This window comes from Siphateles boraxobius, unplaced genomic scaffold (genome assembly GCF_051911475.1).
Source record: "Siphateles boraxobius isolate OS27281-9 unplaced genomic scaffold, OSU_SipBor_1 20, whole genome shotgun sequence".
NCBI classification, from domain to species: Eukaryota; Metazoa; Chordata; class Actinopteri; order Cypriniformes; family Leuciscidae; genus Siphateles; species Siphateles boraxobius.
This window is the reverse complement of record NW_027508811.1, coordinates 2,830,891-2,856,620: the sequence shown is the minus strand read 5'-3', so window position 1 is coordinate 2,856,620 and position 25,730 is coordinate 2,830,891. Positions and strand designations below refer to the sequence as shown.

Genomic DNA, 25,730 nt, shown 5'->3' with positions numbered 1-25,730 from the left:
TACGGGCCGGAGTGCCCCTGGAACGAGCTTCGCGGCACGTTGTTGTAATGACAGATGCCTCCTCCACGGGCTGGGGTGCCATGTGCAATGGACGTGCTGCCGCGGGCTCCTGGACAGGACCCCGCCGCCTCTGGCACGTCAATTGCCTCGAGTTGCTGGCCGTACGTCTTGCTTTGCGCCGCTTCCGGCCGTGCTCAAGAACAAACACGTACTAGTCCGTTCAGACAATACCGCCACTGTAGCGTACATCAACCATCAAGGTGGTCTACGCTCCCGCCGTATGTCGCAACTCGCCCGCCACCTCCTCATATGGAGTCAGAAGCATCTGAGTTCGCTTCATGCCATTTATATCCCCGGAGCCCTGAACTGTGCAGCCGACGAGCTCTCACGGCTTCAGCCCCTCCCGGGAGATTGGCGACTCCATCCCCAGTCGGTTCAGCTGATTTGGGACCAGTTCGGGGACGCACAGATAGATCTGTTTGCCTCTCACGACTCGACCCATTGCGACCTGTATTATTCCCTGACCGAGGGCACGCTTGGCACGGATGGCGCAGACCCTGCGCAAGGTCAGGGAGGACGAGGAGCAGGTCATTCTGGTCGCGCCGTACTGGCCCGCCCGGACCTGGTTCTCCGAACTAGTACTCCTCGCGACAGCACCTCCTTGGCCGATTCCCCTGAGGAAGGACCTCCTTTCTCAGGGACGGGGCACCCTATGGCACCCTCGTCCCGATCTTTGGAACCTCCACGTGTGGCTCCTGGACGGGACGAGGCAGGTTTGAGTACCCTACCACCAGCGGTGGCGGCTACCATCACTTCCGCTAGAGCGTCGTCCACGAGACACGTCTATGCGTTGAAGTGGAACCTCTTCGTCAACTGGTGCTCTTCTCACCGAGAAGACCCCCGGAGATGTTCGATTAGTGTCGTGCTTTCCTTCCTTCAAGATAGGCTGGAGCGAAGGCTGTCTCCCTCCACCCTGAAAGTCTATGTTGCCGCTATTGCCGCACACCATGACCCGGTCGAAGGTAAGTCTGTTGGAAGGCACGACCTGATCATCAGGTTCCTGAGAGGAGCGAGGAGACTGAATCCTCCTCGCCCTCCTCTCGTTCCCTCTTGGGACCTCTCAGTGGTTCTAACTGCCCTGCAGAGTGCTCCCTTTGAGCCGTTGCAATCAGTGGAGCTTAAGTTCCTGTCTATGAAGACAGCGCTCCTGGTTGCATTGGCCTCCATCAAGAGGGTGGGGGACCTGCACGCATTCTCCGTTGACGAAGCGTGCCTGGAATTTGGGCCGACTTACTCTCACGTGATCCTGAGACCCCGGCCTGGATATGTGCCCAAGGTTCCTACCACTCCCTTCCGGGACCAGGTGGTGAACCTGCAAGCGCTGGCCCCGGAGGAGGCAGACCCAGCCTTGGCACTGCTCTGTCCAGTACGCACCCTCCGCGCCTATGTAGACAGGACGCAGTGTTTCAGGACCTCAGACCAGCTCTTTGTCTGTTATGGTGGGAAGCTGAAGGGAAAGGCTCTCTCCAAGCAAAGGTTGTCTCACTGGATAGTGGACGCCATTGCTTTGGCATACCAGCAGCAAGGTCGACCGTGCCCCCTTGGTGTGACTGCCCACTCCACCCGGAGTGTGGCATCCTCTTGGGCTCTAGCGCATGCCGCCTCGCTAACAGACATCTGCAGAGCTGCAGGCTGGGCGACACCTAACACATTCGCCAGATTCTACAATCTCCGAGTGGAGCCAGTGTCCTCTCATGTACTCGCTTCAACCAGCTAGTACTGGACCCGCTCAGGTGTCTTCGCTTGCTCGCCATTCCACTCCACGGACTGGATACGTGCGATATTCTCCTCGGGTGAGCTTCCCCGAAAGCCCTGAGTTCCTCCAGCACTCCTGACGTTGGCGCCAGTGTCTATTGCCTGTGCGTCGGCTAGGTGCCTCCCGTGTGCATGGTCCCTCCCCTGAGCGACCCCCACATGTGTATTTCCACTGTAAGCCTCTTGAGCATGTGTCTTTCCCTTGGCAAGCCACCTTGCCACCCCTGGGGTTGAAATATTCCACCTGCGGCTGGACACCCCAGTGTTCTCCATATGTCTCCTTCGGATATGTCTCCATATGTGTATTCTCTAAGTCCCCCCCTCTGGGTTGGCAGTAATTGCATATTTCCCCTAAACTTTGGGATATGCTCCCCAGTGTACCTTGGTATTCCTGTGCTAAATAGGAGTCCTTCGTCCATGCCAGTCTCACGACAGGGATCTCAGATTTACGCAGGGCACTGGAAGACAGCTGAGAAGGTGGCGTGATTAGACTGGTAACCCCATCCGTCATCATCCGACGTAACTCGGAGTGACAACGAAAGGGAACGTCTCGGTTACGTATGTAACCCTCGTTCCCTGAGTAGGGAACGGAGACGTTACGTCTGCCTGCCACTTTCCGCTGTACCGCGGGGATCGCCTGAGCTCAGTCTTGGCTCCTCAGCGAAGAAACATATCTGCCTGTTGCCGGCGTCCTCCTTTTATACCCACTAGGTGGGGCGGAGTTACGTCATGCAAATTCTGCAGACTCATGGCATTTCTTTGCCATTGGCTCGTTTTGTAATACTCGAAGTTGATAGGCTTTCTAAGCGAAACCCCATTCGTCGTCATCCGACGTAACGTCTCCGTTCCCTAGTCAGGGAACGAGGGTTACATACGTAACCGAGACGTTCAAAGTTATGTAAAGTAATGTGTCAAAGTTATGTAGATTTGAAAGGTTAATTGAGGCGAAGAAATTATTTGAAGGTAAACTATAATAAAATTGATTTTAATCATTTCTGTGAGCATCCTTTGAGCAGAAAACTCAGCGCTCTAATCAAAGCTTGTCTGTCCTGAAGCAACCTAACAGTCATTAAACTACCAAAACCACAAAACGTATAGAGTCGACAAACATCAGAATCCACTGTGGAGGGAGGAATAGGATCTTCTGTGTCTGTCTACACTTTCACAAAGGCTAACTAATTATCTTTGTTTTTTTGACACAAAGAATAGTTTATGCAGAAGATGTGATGGCTTGATTAAACCCTTTCAAAATCACAAATTTCATTACATAATTTCATGATAAATATAAACAATGAGTATTTTCTTTTTTTGCTGCCAATGATTGCCTGATGTCTAGCTTAGTATTTACATTATCCTTTAATGTATTTATATTTGTATTGTTTTATACAGTGCTTGAAGTGGGAAAAGAAAGGTGCCGGTACTCTCTTGCATTGGCAAATCATGACATTTGAGATTTCTACAGTGAAAAACAAAACTTATAACAAAACTTGTTGTTATTTATTAACAACATAAATTTAGCCTATTAAAACAAGTCTTGCGTGTGCACGTGTGTGCGAAAATGGAACTCCTCCAAGTCTGCAATTCCAAAAATACATTTATATTATTACATTTTATTTAATTAAATGCATTTATGGTGAGATTATTATATTTTCATGTCAATCTGTGTTTTGACCACGAACCATGAGCTGTCACTTTAATTCACCACGTGCAGCAAGGCAAAAATACACTCGGAACGATCTCTGCACTGCTGTATACGCACAGCACCAGGAGCGCATTGACGGACCGCATGCGCATACAGTGTGAAAGCTCGAACCTGTTAACATGGGTGCGGGAAAAATACGCACTGCATACGCACTGCAAACGAAGTATATCAATGGGCGTGACACTGGAGCTTTTTCTGTCAGTGGTCGAGTACCGGCTACATGCGATAGTTGCGGTACGCTAGAAAAAGTGCAGATACGCTTAAGAGTAAAATGTAGAAGTGCCGGTACTGCGTACCGGTGAGTACCGGCCCCCTTCGAGCACTGGTTTTATAGATAAATACTTTCCCCGCCATTGACAGAATTTTACGTCATTTATGAGACAACCTCGGGTAAAAATAATAATGAGAAAAAAATGCTCAGATGAATGTTAAAAAACAATTAGAGCAGTAAAATTAAGGCAGCAAACCAGTGATTATTTATTTATTATTTCTTTCTTAACAGGGCCATTATCCCATATCCCATTGAAAGTGTCCAACTTTCTTTTCTTTGGATTATTTTTTCAGGGAATTCCAGTGTCCACTAATACCTAATGCCCGTCTTTCTACCTAATCTGCTGAGAGCACATCTCTGAAATCTTTATAGCTTAAGCCTTTTATCGCAGACTCAGGAAATTGGAACATTTCACTGAAACAGTTATCAAGTGCTTTTGCTTTCAGAACATCCATTGCAATAAGAGGAGGCACGACCTGCAGCTCCTCTGACACCCGTTGAACAAAACATCACCCGAGATGTGAAGGGACTGCACACTCTTCTGTAGTCAGCCAACACACCCCTTAATCAGATCAAGAGGATATTCCCGCCGCTATCAGGATACATCTAACAGATCACTGCTCTCAGTGACAGCGGAATAAATAGAAATTTCGGGCAAGGCTCAAGGCAAAAGTGCAATGCCATGATTCCTTCCCAAATCTAATCCTATAAGTGACCTTAGAAAAATCTTTCCAGATGTTGTTACAGTTACAGTGTTACAGTTTTCAAGATTTTTAAGACACTAAACCCCATTCTCTGAAATAAAATTCTCAATAGCCTAAACCAATCTGCAAAAACTTGAACAAGTTTAGGCTTTCAAGGAAAAAAAAAACTTTTAAATATGTGATCAAATATGAGATTTAAGGGATATAAATATTGACCATAGGAGGATTTAAATTACTTTGTTCAATTTCTGTACATAATCTACATCTACTGTTAGATCTACCTGAAAACCTGAAAAGCAGTTTATTTAAATTTGCATCTTTGTTCTATTGTTTATTTGTGCTATTGCTTGTAGTTTGACTATTTGTTCTTATTTTACTAAAGACTATTTAATTGACTTTAATAGTGTTTGAAATTTATATTTTATATTTTTATTATTTACAATGCAAATGAATATTTTCATTTGCATTGTTCTTGTATTCCATGTAAAAAGTCTGGCGACTAAAATAAAATAAAAAACTAGCCAATGGCGACTTGTGCTTTAGTGTGTCCGTAGAGGGTTGAATTGTGAGAAATAAAGTTAAAATTGCAAGATATAAACACATAATCACCTTCTTTTTTTGTCTGTGGTGGAAACAAGCTTGAATAAGAAACAATGTTGTTTTTGAAGTATCTTTAATTTGTTAATTAATTAATTCACTGGATTATCCCCCCCCCCCCCAAAAAATCATCACTTCATGGTTTTTTAATATAGAAACCTTTTTTTTGTTGAATTTCAAGTAAAAATAATATTAGTGTGATTTAAAATCACTCACACTGTACCATGAAACAAGATTGTGGTCATAACACCCATCCCTACTCTCCAGTTAGGAGACCAAATCAAACTCCAACAACACTTTTGAAGGGAGAGAGATGATGTTACTAAAAAAATAAAAATGAATAGATTAACAGACAAAGTGAAAATGAAAAGAGCCTAAGATCACAAAGCTCGGCACCACACCAGCTTCAAGCTTGCACTGAGATAGAGAATCAAAGGCAGACAGGTATACAGCAGAATGACAAAAGTGGAGACGTGGGTGATAAACAGATAAGAGTGACTATATAACCACACCAGTATAACACCAAGTACAAAAAAGAGAGGAAGAGATGGGCAGAACAAGAGACAAACAGAAGGTGGGAAAAAATTGATTTGATACACTCTCTGCACAGATGATGGGAGATTGGACCTCGAAAAGCGCTCTCTGGTCACCGTGGTGATGAGAGGACAGTAGGAGACACAGGGTTTTGTTTCTCTGATATGCTGCATAGACAGTGAACGCGACTGAAATCCACCCACAACACCACAAGTAAACCATTACTGAAGAGCTGCTAGTGCTTATTTTACAGCACAACCACATCAAAATTACAATTATCTTAGCTTTCCATTACACACCTATATTTATGTTAAGTTTGGATGTGTATTTAAGCACCAATATAGGGTGTTTGTCAGAGCACATGACTAACTTGCCTGAATTCAATTTGAATTTAAATATTTTGGAGAGGTACAAAACTTTAGAAAGCTCTAGCCACTGAAGACATCAACTAGACTAAGCTTCCACGAGTTTCTTTCTGTTGAGTTTGAATACTTACAGATAATTTGTCATATAAAGTGATTCGTCATTTTTTTTTTCTAAGACACCTCAGGTTGGCCAAATTCAAAGGAAGCACTGCATACGGACTATACCACTCAAAAGTCTATAAATTTGACTTTTATTTAGCAAGGATGTATTAAATTGACCAAAAGTGACAGTAAAGACTCTTACATTGTAACAAAAATTATATTCAAATAAACTGTGTTCTTTTGATATTTCTAGTCATCAAAGAATCTTGGGGGAAAAATGTTCATGGTTTCCACAATAATATAAGCAGTTTTCAACATTATAATAGGGATTTGTTTTTCTTCAACACCAAATCAGAATATTAGAATGATTTCTGAAGGATCATGTGACACTGAAGACTGAAGAGTAATGATGCTGAAAATTAAGCTTTGCCATCACAGAAATAAATTACATTTTACAATAGATTAAAATAGACTGAATATGTATTTAACTGTAACAATTATTTCACAATATTACTGTTTGTCTATATTTTTAATTAAATAAATGCAGCCTTTATGAGCATAAGAAACTTTTTCTAAAAACATTAAAATAGTTTACAAAAACTCACAAAAAATCTTAACTAAAAAGATAATTATATAACTAAATATTTATATATTTGTTAGAATTTTATTTTATCTTGTTTGATTGCAGAAAATATGTACATGATTTTATTGAACATTGATGGAGCAACACATTTTGTGTAAAAAAAAATCATAAATGCGGTTCCACCGTAGACTAAACGTTCATAGAACAAACTCTTCTCCAGCTCAACTGTGTCTCCAGCTCTCAGTCCACGTGCGAGTCCCGAGTCCTTCTCTCTCTCACCCGCTCTCTCATTCCTACTGGCTTATATGCGGTCTCTCCACGCTAATCACTGCAATCAGACACATGTGTTCATCCTCTGCACTTGACCTACTTACTCACCGCACATCTGACACTGGCTCCTCTCTCGTTAAAGATTTCACAAAACCACGCCCTCCTTGCCAGTTTTGTTGAAAAATCTTATAAATGCAGAGTATCCAAAAGTCTCTGTTTTCGAGTCAAAAACTCTGTAGTAATGTGGCTGCCAGGAGTAACCGTAGCTAAATGTATGCGTTTTAAAACAAAAACATACTAGTGGCCTAAGGTGGACGCCCAACTTAATATAGCCCTATGGTATTTACCATCTGAATCGAACCATGTCATTAAACAAATACAAAAGTCAGCCAGTTGTTTATTATCATGTTAATTATTGTGCCTTTCGCCCCAACAACAGAGGTGCTTTTCAACCCAAATACGATAGTTTTACATATTCTTCAGTTCTGTCATGACAACTCTCTGGAGATTGGTATGGACATAGAGATTGGCATGGTAATGGATATGGTAATGTTTATGTACAGTATTTGGTATTGGCGGAATAGATCTATAACGCTGCTGCTGCTGCAGAGCGAGTACCAAGACTTGCTACTGCCAATACGTTCACAGACATGCTGATGTGAGCTTGTAAGACATGCTGCTGCTGCTGCACATGTAACATACATGGATAAACCCCCATAGCAGATCTATACCAGTGGAGCTGGGGAAGATGGAGGGTTTCTGAAAGCGCACTGCAGACTGCTAACAGCAACACTACCTGTATTCTTTTTGTTTTAATGTTTAGCCGCAGCTCATTGGCTGCAGATTCACCAACAACCAATTAGCTGTTTGGTATCACCAGAACAAGGTATTTATTGAAAAACTATAACTTTTATTATCTTAAACAAAACTGAAAAACATTTACAAGACCTTTGTCTCAAAATGAAGTCAACAATTTTGTCGACTCTCATTTGCTACATAAATCTACACCATTTTTAAAAAAAACATTATATATTAGATCAAATTAGCGCAGAATCAGCTTTGTATTTGCTGTCCACAATCACATCAAGGATTTCTAATTTCCACATGCATAGTCAAATGCGGTTGGTATGAAAAGTGTTGAGATGTGGTGGTTTAGTGGTTTATAGGAGAATAAAGTCAAATGGGCCTTTTAACTCAGTGGGCCTTTAACCCCGTTGTACCCAACTACAATTTGACCTTTGATGGAATTTTCTGTCATTTATGACACAACTCTTCCCCACCATTGCCGTAATCCGTTATACACTGTTATACGGCTGGGGGCACTATTACCCATCTTCTGAAAGAGTACAGTATCTCCGGATCAAAACACAGGTGAAGAAGAAGCAAAAACAAGCGATAGAAGCATTGCCTACGTACATGTAAGCTAACATGATCATCAAACATTAAACAGCATAAGAATCAAAATTGTCTAACGTTACTGAACGAAATATCAAACCAAGGAAGAGGTTTGATCAGTGTTTTTATCATCGTTCTGAATCTGATTTGGACGTAGCCTGTGACAAAACTACTTTTGGTTAAAAAAGCGACTTTTTTAAAAGAAACATTCAAGTGTTGATAAAAAGACTACATGAAGCTAGAATAAAATGTGTTTTTTTTTTTTTAAAGCAGAGGCTCTGTTCTTTTTTTTGATATATTGTATGTACAGATATTCATACACCAAAATATTCTGGGGGCCATGAAATCTTGAGAAAATGATAAAAAATGCTGGGACTGGCTAGTAACTTTTTTTTAAAATACACTGGTGAGGAAAAAGTTAAAGCACCACTGCAACAGCCATGAAATTAACCACCTTCAACAACAACAAATAATCAGAAATACACTGGTATAAAATATGGACTACTCTAGGTTAGTGAAATAACTAAATAATATATTTTTAAAACTTTAATTACAAATAAAATATACTCTTATTTAGTTGGCCAGAATCAAATTATAACTGGCTTTGACATAGCTGTCAGCACATACAAATAAATAAACAAATGTAATCCGTAGAAATCAATTCAAGACATTTTTAAAATAAAACCACATTATTGCAGAACACTGTAAGGGGAAATAAATTAGGTGGAGTAGCAACGCATGACTAAAGTACTGGAGATATTTAGTCACATTGCAACGTACCATACGCTTCAGGTGTAGATACAGTGTTAGCAAGCATATACAGCAAGGCAGCTCACTAGCATTGAATAGATACTTTCCAGGAGCAGCTCAGTGTTATTATGTTCAGTGTTTTTTTTATTTTAAATAACAGCCTGTCGCCTCATTCTGATAGCATGAGACTTGAGAAAAGTATCCTCCTCCTTCTCAATTAGACAGAGAAGACTGACTCCACTCTCAAAGTGCACCTGCAGGCTGACTTTAATGGCTCACCTAGCAGCAGATATCCAGCAGAGTTTAATTACAGTGACAAGATGAAATAGGTGGAGTTGATATCCAGCTCGTCCCTTGAGATGGAGACCCAGATTTCTCCATCCATTTTTAAATGGTGCGTACATACTCTGAGTTGTGATCAAGGCACAGACAAATAGAAAGAAATATAGGCACCGAGAAAGACAGCAGACATGGACAGAAGCCAAAGAAAGTGGATATGTTCCAATCTCTAGTGCACTATCAATTTCTGTGAAGTCTCCTACTTTCTAAGAAGTTTATACTTTGAAACCATATCTTGCAAAAACAAAAGCTGCTTATTATATCAAGTAGTTCAACTAGTCGAATATAGTCGAAGTTATAATAGATAAATAATGTGTATATATATATATATATATATATATATATATATATATATATATATATATATATATATATATATATAAACATATACGGTGGGCCAAAAAGTATTTAGTCAGCCACTGATTGTGCAAGTTCTCCTACTTAGAATGATGAGAGAGGTCTGTAATTTTCATCATAGGTACACTTCCAGGAAATCACATTGTAGGATTTTTAAAGAATTTATTTGCAAATTATGGTGGAAAATAAGTATTTAGTCAATAACAAAAGTTCAACTCAATACTTTGTAACATAACCTTTGTTGGCAATGACAGAGGTCAAACGTTTCCTGTAAGTCTTCACAAGGTTTGCACACACTGTAGCTGGTATTTTGGCCCATTCCTCCATGCAGATCTCCTCTAGAGCAGTGATGTTTCGGGGCTGTCGCTGGACAACACGGACTTTCAACTCCCTCCACAAATTTTCTATGGGGTTGAGGTCTGGAGACTGGCTAGGCCACTCCAGGACCTTGAAATGCTTTTTACGGAGCCACTCCTTCGTTGACTGGGCGGTGTGTTTGGGATCATTGTCATGCTGGAAGACCCAGCCACGTTTCATCTTCAAGGCTCTCACTGATGGAAGGAGGTTTTGGCTTAAAATCTCATGATACATGGCCCTGTTCTTTCTTCCCTTAACACGGATCAGCTTTCCTGTCCCCTTTGCAGAAAAACAGCCCCAAAGCATGATGTTTCCTCCCCCATGCTTCACAGTAGGTTTGGTGTTCTTGGGATGCAACTCTACATTCTTCTTCCTCCAAACACGACGAGTTGAGTTTTACCAAGAAGTTATATTCTGGTTTCTTCTGACCACATGATATTCTCCCAATCCTCTTCTGGATCATCCATATGCTCTCTGGCAAACTTCAGACGGGCCTGGACATGTACTGGCTTAAGCAGGGGGACACGCCTGGCACTGCAGGATTTGAGTTACTCTCGGCGTAGTGTGTTACTTATGGTAGCCTTTGTTACTTTGGTCCCAGCTCTCTGCAGGTCATTCATCAGGTCCCTCCGTGTAGTTCTGGGATTTTTGCTCACCGTTCTCATGATCATTTTGACCCCACGGGATGAGATCTTGCGTGGCGCCCCAGATCGAGGGAGATTATCAATGGTCTTGTATGTCTTCCATTTTCTTGCTCCCACAGTTGATTTTTTCACACCAAGCTGCTTGCCTATTTTAGCTTCACTCTTCCCAGCCTGGTGCAGGTCTACAATTTTCTTCCTGGTGTCCTTCGACAGCTCTTTGGTCTTGGCCATGGTTGAGTTTGGAATGTGACTGTTTGAGGCTGTGGACAGGTGTCTTTTATACAGAAAACGGGTTCAAACAGGTGCCATTAATACAGGTAATGAGTGATGGACAAAAGAGCTTCTTAAAGAAGTTACAGGTCTGTGAGAGCCAGAGATCTTGCTGGTTTGTGGGTGACCAACTACTTATTTTCCACCATAATTTACAAATACATTCTTTAAAAATCCTACAATGTGATGTCCTGGATTTTTTTTTTTTTTTCTCATTTTGTCTCTCATAGTTGAAGTGTAACTATGATGAAAATTACAGAATCATTTTAATGAAAAGGCTCCCTACTTTGACAGTTACTACTGATACACTGCTGAAAAATGCAGTTAAGTTATAGTGCCCTCATTTGAAGTTACTTACTATTCAACATTTCTTCTAAGGCAGCATACTAAACAAAATGGCACCTTACGGACTTATTTAAAACACTGTACAAAGTCAGCATCTCCGTTTAATCACAACACACAAATAGCATTCTTCACATGATCAGTACACAAGCACTAATGCTCACAGTTGCAATAGTCAGATATTAGCATGCTGCTAAGCTAATTACTCAATAATCTAAAGATCCTTTCACATAACTTGTGTCAAGTTTCCCCATTGTATGAAACACACTTTATTAAAATGATTATTACCTCAGATATTGGGTGTCCGCCAGTCAAGCTATTTCTAAACTATTTCAGCTTTAACCCTGTTTGATGCTGACCTGTCATTTTAAGACTATTCTAAATTTGTGACTGTCACACTTAATTTTGCGACACTGATGCTGTATTTTAGAGCTCAAAGCAGCAAAAAAAAAAGGTTTAAAGGCTGTCAAACTTTATGAGGAGATTTTGAATGTCTCATCTATATTTACCTTATTTGTTTTATTTTTAATACTTTCACATCCTTTGTCTGCTGTCATCTGACCTTTGTTTGGTTCGCCTTGCTTACAACTTGTAATTGTCAACATTACGATTTCACATCGCTTTAATAAAAAATAAAAAATAAAAAAAAACATTAACGTTTTTTTTCCCCCCCTTTCTGTGATGCATCAAAGCCATTGGCAGGTCTTTTTTTTTTTTTTTTGCACATGTTCCACTTTGTAGCTACCCAGAAAAACTGCCCTTTTGTGGAACTTGAGCATTTTTGGAGTATATCAAAAAAGTGCATGATGTTAATGGTGAAGAGTTATGCTTACATGTGTAAGGGCCTTAAAGGTGAAGTATGTAAGATTTTATTTGTAATTTTATACAAAACTTACATAGTTAGCATAGGCCTCGTTTACACTGCAGGTCTTGATGCCCAATTCTGATTTGTTGCCTATATCCGATATTTTTGACCGTCCATACACTTTCTTTCAATTGTGACCATAACCGATTAACACTTGACATACAATCTGAAAACATTGCGCATGCTTAAAGGGTTAGTTCACCCAAAAATGAAAATTAAGTCATTAATTACTCACCCCCATGCTGTACCAACCCCGTAAGACCTTCGTTCATCTTCGGAACACAAATGAAGATATTTTTGATTAAATCTGAGAGGTGGATCACTGCTACATAGGCTGCCAGAGGGAATGAAACTTGACGGCCCAGAAAGTCATTAAAGAACATGTTTAAATATTCCATGTGCCTACAGTGGCTCAACTATAAGTTTATCAAGCGACGAGAATACTTTTTTTCCGAAAAAAATAACATAAATAACGACTTTATTCGACTACTCCTTTTCTTCCTTGTGGGCCTGAGACGAGAGTTCAAGAGATTTCCACGACGCATGCGCGAGAACTGAACAAGAAGTATTAGAAGAAGAACGTCCTCTTCTCAGTTCTCGCGCATGCGTCGTGGAAATCTCTTGAACTCTCGTCTCAGGCCCACAAGGAAGAAAAGGAATAGTCGAATAAAGTCGTTATTTATGGGTTTTTTTTCGGGAAAAAAGTAGTCTCGTCGCTTGATAAACTTATAGTTGAGCCACTGTAGGCACATGGAATATTTAAACATGTTCTTTAATGACTTTCTGGGCCGTCAAGTTTCATTCCCTCTGGCAGCCTATGTAGCAGTGATCCACCTCTCAGATTTAATCAAAAATATCTTCATTTGTGTTCCGAAGATGAACGAAGGTCTTACGGGGTTGGTACAGCATGGGGGTGAGTAATTAATGACTTAATTTTCATTTTTGGGTGAACTAACCCTTTAAAGGGGTTTTTTGCACAGATGGACGAACACGAAATATGCTTGATGACAGGTTTATGATATATGCGAGCTTCGCCAAACACCACCATGATTTTGAGGCGGAGGAGGACCAAAAGAGCCATCATTGCAGCCTGCGCATGTGCTTCAGTTATTGTGTGCGAGAGAGATCTCAGGACTGGTGGGAGAATATTGTGGCAGGCTTTAACGAGGAGCAGTAGGTCCGAAATTTTATGATGAGCAAGCCAACGTTTGATATTTTTTGTCAATGTTTCTCCACATTCCTCTCCTACGACGACACAACATTTTCTCAGGCCATCCATGTGATTTATTTCCACATATGAACGAGGCCTGAAACCGAACTCTGAATGCATGCGTTTTTTTTTTCACATTCAATATGTGTCACATATGAGCAAACAATTGGAATTTGGTCACTAAACGAGGCCATAGACAATGAGTGAAATAGTTCAATTTTAACCAGATTGAATTTTATTTTCCTTTTTTGGTTGGCAATCTTAAAGGGGTCATGCCATGGATTTTTTTGGAGTATTTTTTTTTTTTGCACAAATATATACTATTCATCTTTCAGCAAAAGTTTTTTGTCAACTCTCCATTATACTGTGCTTTGACTGTACAAATCAAAATGCTCTGAACAAACATATAACCCTCAATTTAATCAGTTTAAACTTCATATTTAAGTTTCAATTTAAAGTTCATAGCATTGCATTATTGGATTGCCAGCTTTGGATCAAGTTTTATTACAAATGTTATTATCCTTCCAATAAATAGCATGTCCATGGACAGTTGTTTACTGTATATTAATTAGCCAAGATGTGACATCGCTTGGCAACCACATTCATTTACACTTCTCTGAAAACATGGTAACCTAAAATGATGTGCTTCATGTGTTTTTTACAAATAAAAAATGTTATTAAAAAATACTGAATCAAGCAAAACTAAATTTAAGGGTAAGATCAGGAAGAAATGTCTCTTTAACGTAAATATTGCAGATTACTACTTTTTGCAGTGTATGTCTACATCAGACACAAGTTACATCGCACAAATCTAAATGACTAACATTATAATTAATAAAGCTGTGTACACTGGAAGTACCTGTAAGATTTGTAAGACCTGTAAGATTTTCATTACAGCATGCTAATGACTGCTGTAAGAAACTGCATCATGTAAATTCTGCGGTGAATGGCAGAGTATGGCAGAATAACAACCACCAACCGTTATACACAATTTCACCACCCAGCCCCAAACATAACATCCTCACTGAACTCTTCAAATCATATAAAAATCTATAACAATAAACACTGCATGAACAGACAAGGATATCTGAAAATGTCAACTATAGACGCCCACCAATCTTTTATCCTCAACTGCTAATCTGAACAGTCTGACAATAGCCACAATTTATTTGCCTCTATTTCCACTCAGCCTCACGGCATTTCCAGCAACGTTTTGAGATTTTTATTACGGTTGTCAGTTTGTCTTTGGCAGACGTGACGGTATAATTCATACATCATCAGACTCTCAGTTTGGAGAGCTGTATCTGGCTGCTTCGGTAATGAAGGTGTGCAGAGAAGATGCAGAGACCGATTTGTGAGACGTTGCCACACAGAAATAGAGATACAATTATCTCTCTGACTTCCCTCAGAGCATAAACGCTGGGCTGTAACATCCCATTTCACCATCCAGGAACAAAATCGAAAGTTACGGTCCTGGTGCAAGGTTTATTTTGTAAAAGTGGTAAATAAAATCCCTCATGCTAGTGACAGGGAATGAATGATGGACAGAACTGTGAGTCTCACCCTCTGTGTTTTGAGCCAAGATTTGGGTGATGATAACAAGCAAGCCAATCGCCAAACCCAGACAGCCCGATCGCCACCAGCTCCTCATCTTCAGTTACTGCCTACTGCCAACCCACCTGTGGAAAAAAACAGACAGAGATGGTTTCATTTTATAGGTCCAAAAGACCAATATATTGCCATAAACCATGCAGCACTTGACGAATTAACAGAACTATACATAAAAAAATTAAATAAAATAAAAACTCAGTTTAATAATCAACAGATAACAGAAAATTGTAATGATGCATCCAAGCTGATAGCTTACATAGAGATGATTAAAACTGTATTTTATGTATATATTGATATAATAATATCATCCACCCTGCTTTCTAAATCATACTGGTCAAACAATTCATCCAAGACACAAGTTAATACCCAACATGCACATGCACACGCACACTCACACACAAACTGGTTTCCATGTTTTATGGGGATTTCTTATAGGTGTAATGGTTTTTATACTTGTACAAACATTATTGTGAACAAGTCAATAAATTCCTAATCTGTGCATTAAGCTGGCACGTGGATATTGTCGATTTTGCAGGCATGGTTACAGATCAGTGCACACTAAACGAATTTGCATAATTTAAACATGCTCTTAACATGATTGTTGTCTCAATGAACACAGACTTTAAAAAACAAATGTAGGAGCAACATTATTGGTTGTATTGTAAGTGATGGCAAAACTGAAGGACCAACATCATTCATGTAAAATCTGGTATAATTTTTTTTCACACATTAAATATTGACATGGCAACATTGTTTACAATTATTTCCCATTTTTCGATGATAAATTATATATAAATGATAAAAGCAAGATAAAAGTTTTATATAGAGTAATAAAATGTTCTAATAAAAATCTACCCTGAGACTTCTACAGTTAAAAAAAAGTATACTGTTAAAAAATTACCAGCAATTTCTGAGTGATTTTTTTTCTATATATATATTTTTTTTTCACAGTGGTGTATTTTCTATGTTCCCCCACAATTTGGACCCTGGGTGTGAGTGCTGGAAAATAATTGGCATTGTAAAGCCCTTCTCAGAAATAAGGGTTTAATCTACTTTGCTTTGTAAGTGTTCGATGCGCAAGGACAGATAATACTTGACTTGACTACAAATATACACATGAGATTAGAGCATTCATTTGTGCATGTGTGTGCGTGTCCCGTCGTGCGGCTGGCTGTCTCATCCGTTACTGCCTACACGTGGAGGTTGATGTAGAGATAAACTTAAAAACACAAGTATCTCCATTTGATCTGTCACCTGTATTCATACTCACAATCTCTACAATGTGCCTGCGGCAGCCATAAGCCACTAAAACGCTTTAAAACCATATGCTGATGTGCGTCAACACAGTCATCTAAATACAACATCAGACCACATCGCCGCCACTGTCAGATTCTCTATTCCCAAAAGAGCACAAGCAAGTCTCTGGAGCATGATGGGTGAAAATGATAGTTCCCCCACTTTAACATTTCCACAGAGTGCTCAACAACTGTGACAATACACAACAAGAAGGGCTAGAGAAACAGAGGAACTGCTAATACCGTCTCTCCTGTTTTCAGCTTTGAAGCTTAGGTTTGAGGAACATAAGCAAGGTCCAAAATTAACAGTCATGGCAACATACGCTACTTTTTCTGGCTGCTATCGGGACCCTTTAAGAAATGCTGAAGTTTGGCTCACCTGTGCATCTATGAGAATGACTGACCGTTCTGGTGTGAGGCGGCTGTGGTTTCATTATGTTTTACGGAATGACACACATTACAACACAGAAAAAAACAAGAGAGAAACCAATATGCTGTGATGGAGATAGTATAGAAACAAAGAATGCATTTACACTAATTAAAACCATTTAGGGAATACATGAACTGATAAAATGAATAAAAGCATCTGCCAAATGCAATGCAAATATATATTCTGACACATATGCCTATCTTATTTTTAAAAACTCAAATTAAATAAATACACATAATATTCAACACTTCATGGTGAAAATACCTAATTAAAAGGACAGGCAGTATTTACATGAACATTCAGATTGACCAGATATCAATTACATGTCATATTTAGAACCACATTTGAAATTAATCCAAATTGGATGACCAAACCATGTTTTTCCTAATTGCTTGACAAAAATGTCTGATCTGTGCCAGATATCTGTGAAAAAAGAAATGTTTGACAGCATAAAGGCTGCCTTAGATTGACAAAAAATGTAAATCCAGTTTTCAAGGCTAGAAACATTGCTTGAAATGTAGGTGTGTTCAAGAACGTAAATATATGTTTAATGTAAAAGGTAAACATAGTGTTGTTTACCTTTATCTTCCACTATGCCAAAGAAATGTTGTATTTGATTCAAACGATTTTTGAAATTCATTCATAGCACCTTTTATTGATCTGCAGCTTGATGTGGTGTCCATCTTGTCTGAATGAGGTACGTATATATATATACTATATACAACCCCATTTCCAGAAAAGTTGTGACGTGTAAAATGCAATAAAATCAAGAATCTGTGATGTTAATTATGTTTAACCTTTATTTAACTGATAAAAATACAAAGAAAAGTTTCCCAATGTTTTCACTGGACAATTTAATTGTATTTTGGATAAAAAAAATATTTTTGATTTTGTAGGCTGCAACTCACTTCAAAAAAGTTGGGACAGAGGCAAAAAAGAGTGAAAAAAGATTATATGATATCTAAGTTAAACGGTTTTGAAACGGTCCACAATAACCAGGTTAACTTGTAATAGGTGAGGCTGTTATGTTTGGGTATAAAAGGAGCACCCACCAAAGTCTCAGTTCTTCCAAGCAAAGATATAGGTCATGGCCCACCCCCTTGTGCCAAATTTCATCAGAGAATTGTCAAACAATGAAAAAGATCACATTCCCTTTCAAGGGAACTCGTGCTGCGTCTATATATTCAGTTATGGCGAGTAAGCATGAAGGGTGTTAGGCCAGGCACAAGTGGATCTGTTTGCATCTCGAGAGACGTCTCACTGTCCACTCAGGTTCTCCCTCACGCATCAAGCTCCTCTCGGACTAGATGCGATGGTACAGATGTGGCCGAGGCTACGTTTGTATGCTTTTCCCCCGATCGCTCTGCTCCGGGAGTAATGGAGAGATTGCCTACTCTAGTCATGTACGCCTACTCCTTATAGCCCTGTGGTGGCCGGGCAGAGTTTGGTTCCCAGATCTAGTGTCTCTCCTCGACGGGCCTCCACTGGAGCTTCCCTTCAGGAAGGACCTTCTGTCCCAAGCAAAGGGACAATCTTTCACCCTCGACCCGAATTATGGAACCTGTGGGCTTGGCCTCTGAGGGGGCCCAGCTCATAGGGTCAGGTCTCTCAACCGAGATTTCTTATTTTGAAAGCTCTGTTCCTCCTTGCTATCTCATCTCTTAAAAGAATAGGAGATCCTCAGGCTTTGTCTGTTGCACCCTCGTGCTTGGAATTTGCGCCTGGCATGTTTAAAGCATTTCTTCATCATAAACCTGGTTATGTTCCAAAGATCCCCACTAATGTGGCCAGATCTATAGTATTGCAGGCCTTCTTTCCTCCTCCTTTTCAAGATTCGGACCAGGAAAAGAACTATCTGCTATGCCCAGTTAGGGCACTGGATGCTGGATGCACAGAGCTGCCTTGTAGCGTTAAGTCGAACAATTATTTGTATGTTTTGGACCCCCTAACAAAGGGTCCCCAGCATCTAACCTCTAAGGCCCTGATGTCAGGAGTGCCCCTCCAGGACGTTTATGATGCGGCAGGATGGTCCTCACCACATACATCCATAAGATTTTACTCTTTGGACTTGGACTCTACACCAGGGTCTCGGGTGCTTTCGTTCTAATGCTGCTCTTATGATTTCACACAGCACAGACACTCACTATGGTGGTGTTGGTATAGACGTTCCCTTAGCGTCAATCGATGCAGCGCGAGTTCCCTTGAAATGGAACCTACCTGAAGAGGGAACGAGACGTTGCGTCACCTGCCATATCTCCTATGTGCCTGTAAGCAACTTGCTCACACCTAAAGAAGCTAGCGCTGCTTTGTTTGGGCAGGCTTTATAGTTTCCTGGTTCATGACGTCCTCTGACGTTCCGTCACACCATTAGACTGATTTTACACGTGCTTCAAGACATCATCACGTTCCCTTAGCGTCAATTAACGCAGTGTCTCGTTCCCTTTTCAGGGAACCGAGGTTACAGTCGTAACCGAGGTGTTTCCTAATTCAAGATTGCGAAGAATTTAGCCTAGGTCTTTTACCATCTGCCATACATAATATTCTGAAAAGATTCAAAGAATCTGGAGAAATCTCAGTACATGTAGGCCCAGGCTAGAATCCTCTGATGAATGTCCTTGACCTTTGAGCCCTCAGATGAGACCCCATCATGCTAGATGCTACGGTGTTAAATATTGCTACATAGGCTCAAGAGAACTTTAGAAAACCGTTGTCAATTAACACAGTTTGCTGCTGTATCAATAAATGAAACTTGAATCTCTGTTATGCAAGGAGAAATCTATACATCAGTTCTATGCACAGATGCCACAGAGTTCTATGGGCCTGAGCTCATCTCAGATGATCCAAAAGACATGATGATTTCTTGAAGCAAATATAAAATCAGTCCAATGGTGTGGCGGAACGTCATAGGCGGGTGACGTCATGAACTGGGAAATATATATATATATACAACAATAGTCCCAACTTTTCTAATAGCATAGTCCCAACTTTTTTTGAGTGTGTTGCAGCCATCAAAATCAAAATTTGCCTATAGTTCCAAAAACAAATTTAGTTGGCCAGTGAAAACATTGGAAATCTTTGCTTTGTACTTCTGTCAGTTACATAAAAGTTAAACGAAATGAACAGATTCTTGATTTGATTGCATTTTACAAAATTACCCAAGTTTTACATATATGTAATATATGTCTCAAAATATGACAAATATGTTTGCTATAATTTGCATTAAACAATGATGCATTGTTGATGCAATATTTTTTGTTGCTGCATATCCTGTTATTCTCAATAAATACATTAGCTTAGGGAACATAATTTCATTTTTATGTAAAACAAGCACTGTAAAGAGGTCATTTGACAGCTATATAGCATACTGTCTGAATATTTATCATTTAATAAGTGATATGAAGTTATTCACACAATATTTAGAGTAATAGTCAGCAGTAGTTAAAATTCAGTGTATAAAGTGGAGTATGTGGTAAAAAGTACTCTAGTATTCCATTCTCAAAACAGCCAGTGAAGCACTCTTTAGCAGACGGGGATCATTCACATTTCATTCATACGTGTTTTTCTATTAACCAGCAGGTCTACACTATAACCTCAGTACTCATGACTGCATTAATTCTGTTTAGCTACATATAAAAAATAAAAAAATAAAAAAACACAAGAACTGAATATTATCATGTCATCTTGAAAGTAGATCGAAACCTGCAGCCCTTTCTGCTGTTGGAGTAACAGCGATAATGCATCATTATTGTGCTGCCTGTAATGTTCTATTATTTCAACAACACTCTTCAAATTCTTAGCTTGCGTTTCTTAAGAAGAGCACAGATGGCTGGGCAGGGTTTTTTTATCAAGGGTCCATGCATCTTTCACAGTAACATTTGATATCAAAGTACAAAGCTGCTGGATTTCCGGAAGGATCCAAGGACCTCTGAACAAGCTGTCTCCTGCTGTCAAAATTACCCAACAGACACGAAGTTCCTAAACACCAACCCCGACAGCAAACGTTTTACATCCAGACTGTTATCCCTCAAACGCCCATTCTCGTAGATCTGGATTTCCTATGATCTGTCTTGCTATCAAATTAAACAAATGATCAGAATGACAATGTGTGGATTTAATTAGCATTAGTTGACCCCAAACAAAAAGAGCAAATTTTCTACTGGGATTTAAAGCATTTGCATAATTTCAACATATTGCTTATACTCATGAGTTATGTCTGTGAAATTATCAGTATACAGCAAAGCAGGGGCAAATACATTTATTAATTTACAAATAAGCTAGATTGATGACACTTGCTTATGATCAGTGAAGTTCTCTCTCTCCCTGAATACAAATAAAATACAATAAAATAAATAAAGTAAAAAATGGACTGGCCGTAGCAACCCTGCAATGAAATAAAAGATTAAATAAAATGGACTGGCCATAAAATAAAATGAATAAAATAAAATAAAATAAAACAAAATAAATAAAATAAAATAAAATAAAATAAAATAAAATAAAATAAAATAAAATAAAATAAAATAAAATAAAATAAAAATAAAATGAATAGCCAAAGAGTGTTCCACTGCCAATGGCCGAATAGGATAGGCTACAACATCCCAGCATCCATGAAATAAAATGAAATGAAGTGAAAGTGAAAGTGAAAATGAAATTAAATGGACTGGCCAGTGGCCATAGGATGTTTTTCCCTGCCAATTGCCCGATGCTATGGGATAAGCTCCAGCATCCCAGCAGTCATAGAAATGAAATAAAATGGAATGGCCATATGTGTTTCCCTGCCATGGCCAGAGACAATGGCATAGACTCCAGCATCCCCGCAACCATGATATGAAATTAAATTAAAGGCAGGGTAGGTAGAAATCCCCAAAAATACTTTTTTCCAAATTTGTTTAACCCTTTCACACGTAAGTTTAAAATATTCTAACTGACCCCTCAGCGTGAGTTTTTCAAGGTGACCGTTATTTAGAACTTGTCACTTTAATGTTTCCATGGTGACGCGTCATTGCTTGTCACGTGACACAGCGTAACCACAACACAGCGCTGAATGAATGATGATCTGCTTTTATGTAATTTTTTCCTTTTTTATTAAAAATATACACCAATGTATTAGCTATAGCATGAAACACTGATATTCCAATTGTCAAATATGTGCAAGTGGATGTGTTTTGTTGTTTAAACACCTTTATAACAATCGCGTTAGTTGAGCTGTATGCACAATGGGCGGCGCCATGTTAGATTGTTTCCCAGTTCAGAGAATCGGATCTGTTGGATTTACAACACATCAATGCCTCCACTTCTCACGAAATACATGAAAGTAAGTGGCCGGTGAACTTGGAGAAGAATAGGGTAAAATGAAAAGCTACTTACATAATGTGTATCTGATATGAATAAAAGTGTCGTCTTATTATAATGGAAAGGATTATTATTGCCGCTTCCATAGACATCAGTGTGTATTTTACAAACTCAAAATCATTGTTTTGGTAGTACTTATGTGTATTTAAGTGTCTGAAACCTAAAATAAACATTATGTGGTTGAAAACACTCAATATTTGTGATATATGACAGCACTTAGTGCGTCCGTCTCTGGCTCAGCGCCAGTCAACGCGCGAAAGCACGTTTGAATTTAGCAGTTGATCATGTGATGCACTGACCGTTCTAATCACACCGGTGTGATCATACGCTCCAGGGACCAGCCAAGACTGATCACACCAGTGTGATCGTCCGCTCCAGGGACCAGCCAAGACTGATCACACCGGTGTGATCATACGTGCCAAAGGGTTAAACTGTCTTTATATATCAATGCATAATTAAAATGTAAGTTCGCTGGAAAATAAATTATAAAAATCGAGTGTCTGTAGTCCTCTCAGGACTGTAATAAACACAGCTCATTATTCCATTCGGGACGAAAGAAATGATTGGCTTGGGCGACTGTCACTCTCCCTCGCTACCATGGATACCACCCAGGAGCAGCCCAAATGCGCGCACCCGTTTGAAGAGGCACGGAAGCTAGTAATAACAATTATGGCAGAGAAAGAACAGTCAAAATTCTCAGTAACGTTACCTGCATAAAGAGGCAGCGAAGTCAAACAAGTTAAAAAAAGTAAGACAGTTTTTGAAAAGGCTATGAACAAAAAGTATTTGGATAAATAAAGAAGTCATACGAGAGTCAATATCGGCGTGGCTTTCCAGCGGTGGCGACAACTGAGGGATCTCAAGGGGCTGAAAAGTGACTCCATGATGGCTTTATTTCTGCTGGACAGGTAATCTTGCTGTTTTCATTTTGATGGCATTTATTTTTTCATGAAGCATTTATCACTAGCACACGTAGCTACCTAATATAGCTACCTAACGTTACGTAGCATAACTAACGTTACACTGGCTTAGCTATGACAGTGTAACTTTGGTGTCGACTGGTATAACGTTACAGTTAGTGAGCCAGGGTTGAGACGATAAATAAGCAATAGGCCTATCTGCAGTTGAAAGCTGTTTTGTTTAATTTCGCCAAATCTAACTTTAGGTTAAAAAGTTTAGGGGATCTATTTTTATACCTAGCTTTACCCTCTGCCTAAACTTTGTTCCTATGTTCACCGTGAACTCTATCTGCAGTGTTGTGCCTGAACGAGTTCAATGAACGCGTTCATATTTTGGGCGAACGTGAACTGAACGTACTGTATTACTGCATGATGAACGTTATTGTGAACGCGCTCATTCTGGTGTCTGTGAACGCACGCTCTCTCAGTTTAACTTCGTTCAATAGGGTGCCAGATTTCTATAGAGTCTTCCAGGCGAAAACCCGGATAAAACACACGTAAAGGGGCCTTAATATGTAGCGAAAAAAACACCCAATCTGGCAACACAAGCCACCAGTGTCGCACCGCGGCCGCCGCATGCGTCATCAAAACAAAAAGCAGCATATAGTCGACAAAGGAGCGCGGAGGCGTCGTATTGTATAAACAGTTTTAAGACAAGGTCGGTGAGGATGGGAAAAATCTCACATTTCTGTGCAAACTTTGCCCGCCGATAAAATAACCGCTGTCTGTGGTTGTATATGGGTTGTGGCAATAATAAAAATAAAAAATAGCTCACAGCAACATATGGAAAAAAAGAACTATGAACTAGTTAATTTTTTGGAGCCGTGAACTTAGTTCAAAATTGTGAAGTTTTAAAATTTGTGAACTGAACTTTGAACTAGTTCATGTAGAAAGTGAACTTTCCCAACACTGTGTATCTGTATGTGTTATACAATATATGTTGTGTGTGTGTGTGTTATATTATCTTGTGTCTGCAATGCAGTTGTGAGAAGGTGTTTGAGTGTATGTTACTCAGTTTATCTCTAAACAATCTTATGTTATGAATCTTACAAATTCACCTTCATCACAGTGTAACTGATAGTAACGACAAACGTGTATCAATTAAGCTATTTATAGCTTTGCCTTATATTTAGTTTGATTCCGTTATGAGCTAGTAAAATATTTTAAACTTTACCAGTATCGATATGCGAGCCTGATAGTGAGTACTAACAGCCATGCTAATTGTTTATATTCATACTGATAAAGTTAGTTATTTTATTTCTTGTGATTCTGACATGATGTCACTACATGCACTGCGCTCCTCTCTGCTCTGTGCTGGTAAACGCGTCTGACTCTTCCAGCTGAGCGCACGGCTGGGATCGCGCGTTCATGTGTTTTGGGAGCGTGGCTTTGGAAGGAGCCGAGAAGGGAGGGGTGGGATTTAATGGAATAATGAGCTGTGTTTATTGCAGTCCTGAGAGGACTACAGACACTCGATTTTTATAATTTCTTTTCCAGAGTACTTACATTTTAATTATGCATTGATATATAAAGACAGTTTAAACAAATTTGGAAAAAAAAGTATTTTTGGGGATTTCTACCTACCCTGCCTTTAAATTAAATTAAACGGACTGACCATGGGGTATTTCCCTGCCAATGGCCGAAAGGGATAGGCTCCAAGCAACCATGAAATAAAATTAAATGAATTGAAAGTGGAAATTAAATGAAATGGACTGGCCAGTGGCCATAGGATGTTTCCCTGCCAATGGCCCGAGACAGTTGGATACACTCTAGCATCCCAGCAACTATGATATGAAATTACATTAAATGAAATTAAATGGATTGGCCATCGGGTATTTCCCTGCCAATGGTCTGAGACAAAACTAAACCAAAAATAAAATAATAATAATAATAATAATAATAATAATAATAATAATAATAATAATAATAAATAAAAAAATGAATAATAAATAAAAAATAATAATACATGGACTGGCCATAGGGTGTTTCCCTGCCAATGGCCCAAGACAATGGGAAAGGCTCCAGCATCAATGAAATGAAATAATGAAATGAAATGATATGAAAATGAAATAAAATGGACTGACCATAGGGCATTTCCCTGCCAATGGCCCGAGACTAAACCAAACTAAACTAAAATAAAATAAAAAAATCAAAATAAAATAAATATAGTGACTTGCATTGTATTCAAGGTATACATTTTTATCAGTTAATGCATTGCCTGTGAATCAATCCCATGACCTTGGTGTTGCTAGAGCCATGCTCTACTGTTTGAGCTACAGGAATGATGATTGAGACAAACAAACTTATTTTGTTTAATTCTGTTAAATTATTGATTTTTTAACTCTTTCTTTTCTCAAGGGCCTTTACTCAAAGTGATTGGTATCACTACGTTTCAGCAAAGCATTCAGGGGTAAGAAGGCCATTTCCATTGCCGTCACTGTGGACTATAATATCAACCAAGCTCACCTATTTAATAGCACACTACTTTTTCCACAGGCAAATAAGAAATCAATGAAAATTGCTGAAATCTCACGCTAACACCTATTACAGTCAATGTCCAACAGTCTTTTATTCATGAAATGTTCTGTCAAGCTAAACCCCTCATCAAAGACAC

At 39.4% G+C, this 25,730-nt stretch overlaps 1 protein-coding gene across 1 annotated transcript in view; it reads right to left on the bottom strand.

The window, feature by feature from the left end:
- The window catches only part of pcdh15a (protocadherin-related 15a), a 365,233-nt gene that overhangs the window by 318,064 nt on the left and 21,439 nt on the right, over nt 1-25,730 (bottom strand). The window contains exon 2 of the mRNA XM_077236392.1: nt 15,036-15,151. Within this exon, the coding sequence (XP_077092507.1) occupies nt 15,036-15,123 (88 nt within the window). The 5' untranslated portion in view covers nt 15,124-15,151. The remainder of the gene's footprint in view (nt 1-15,035; nt 15,152-25,730) is intronic.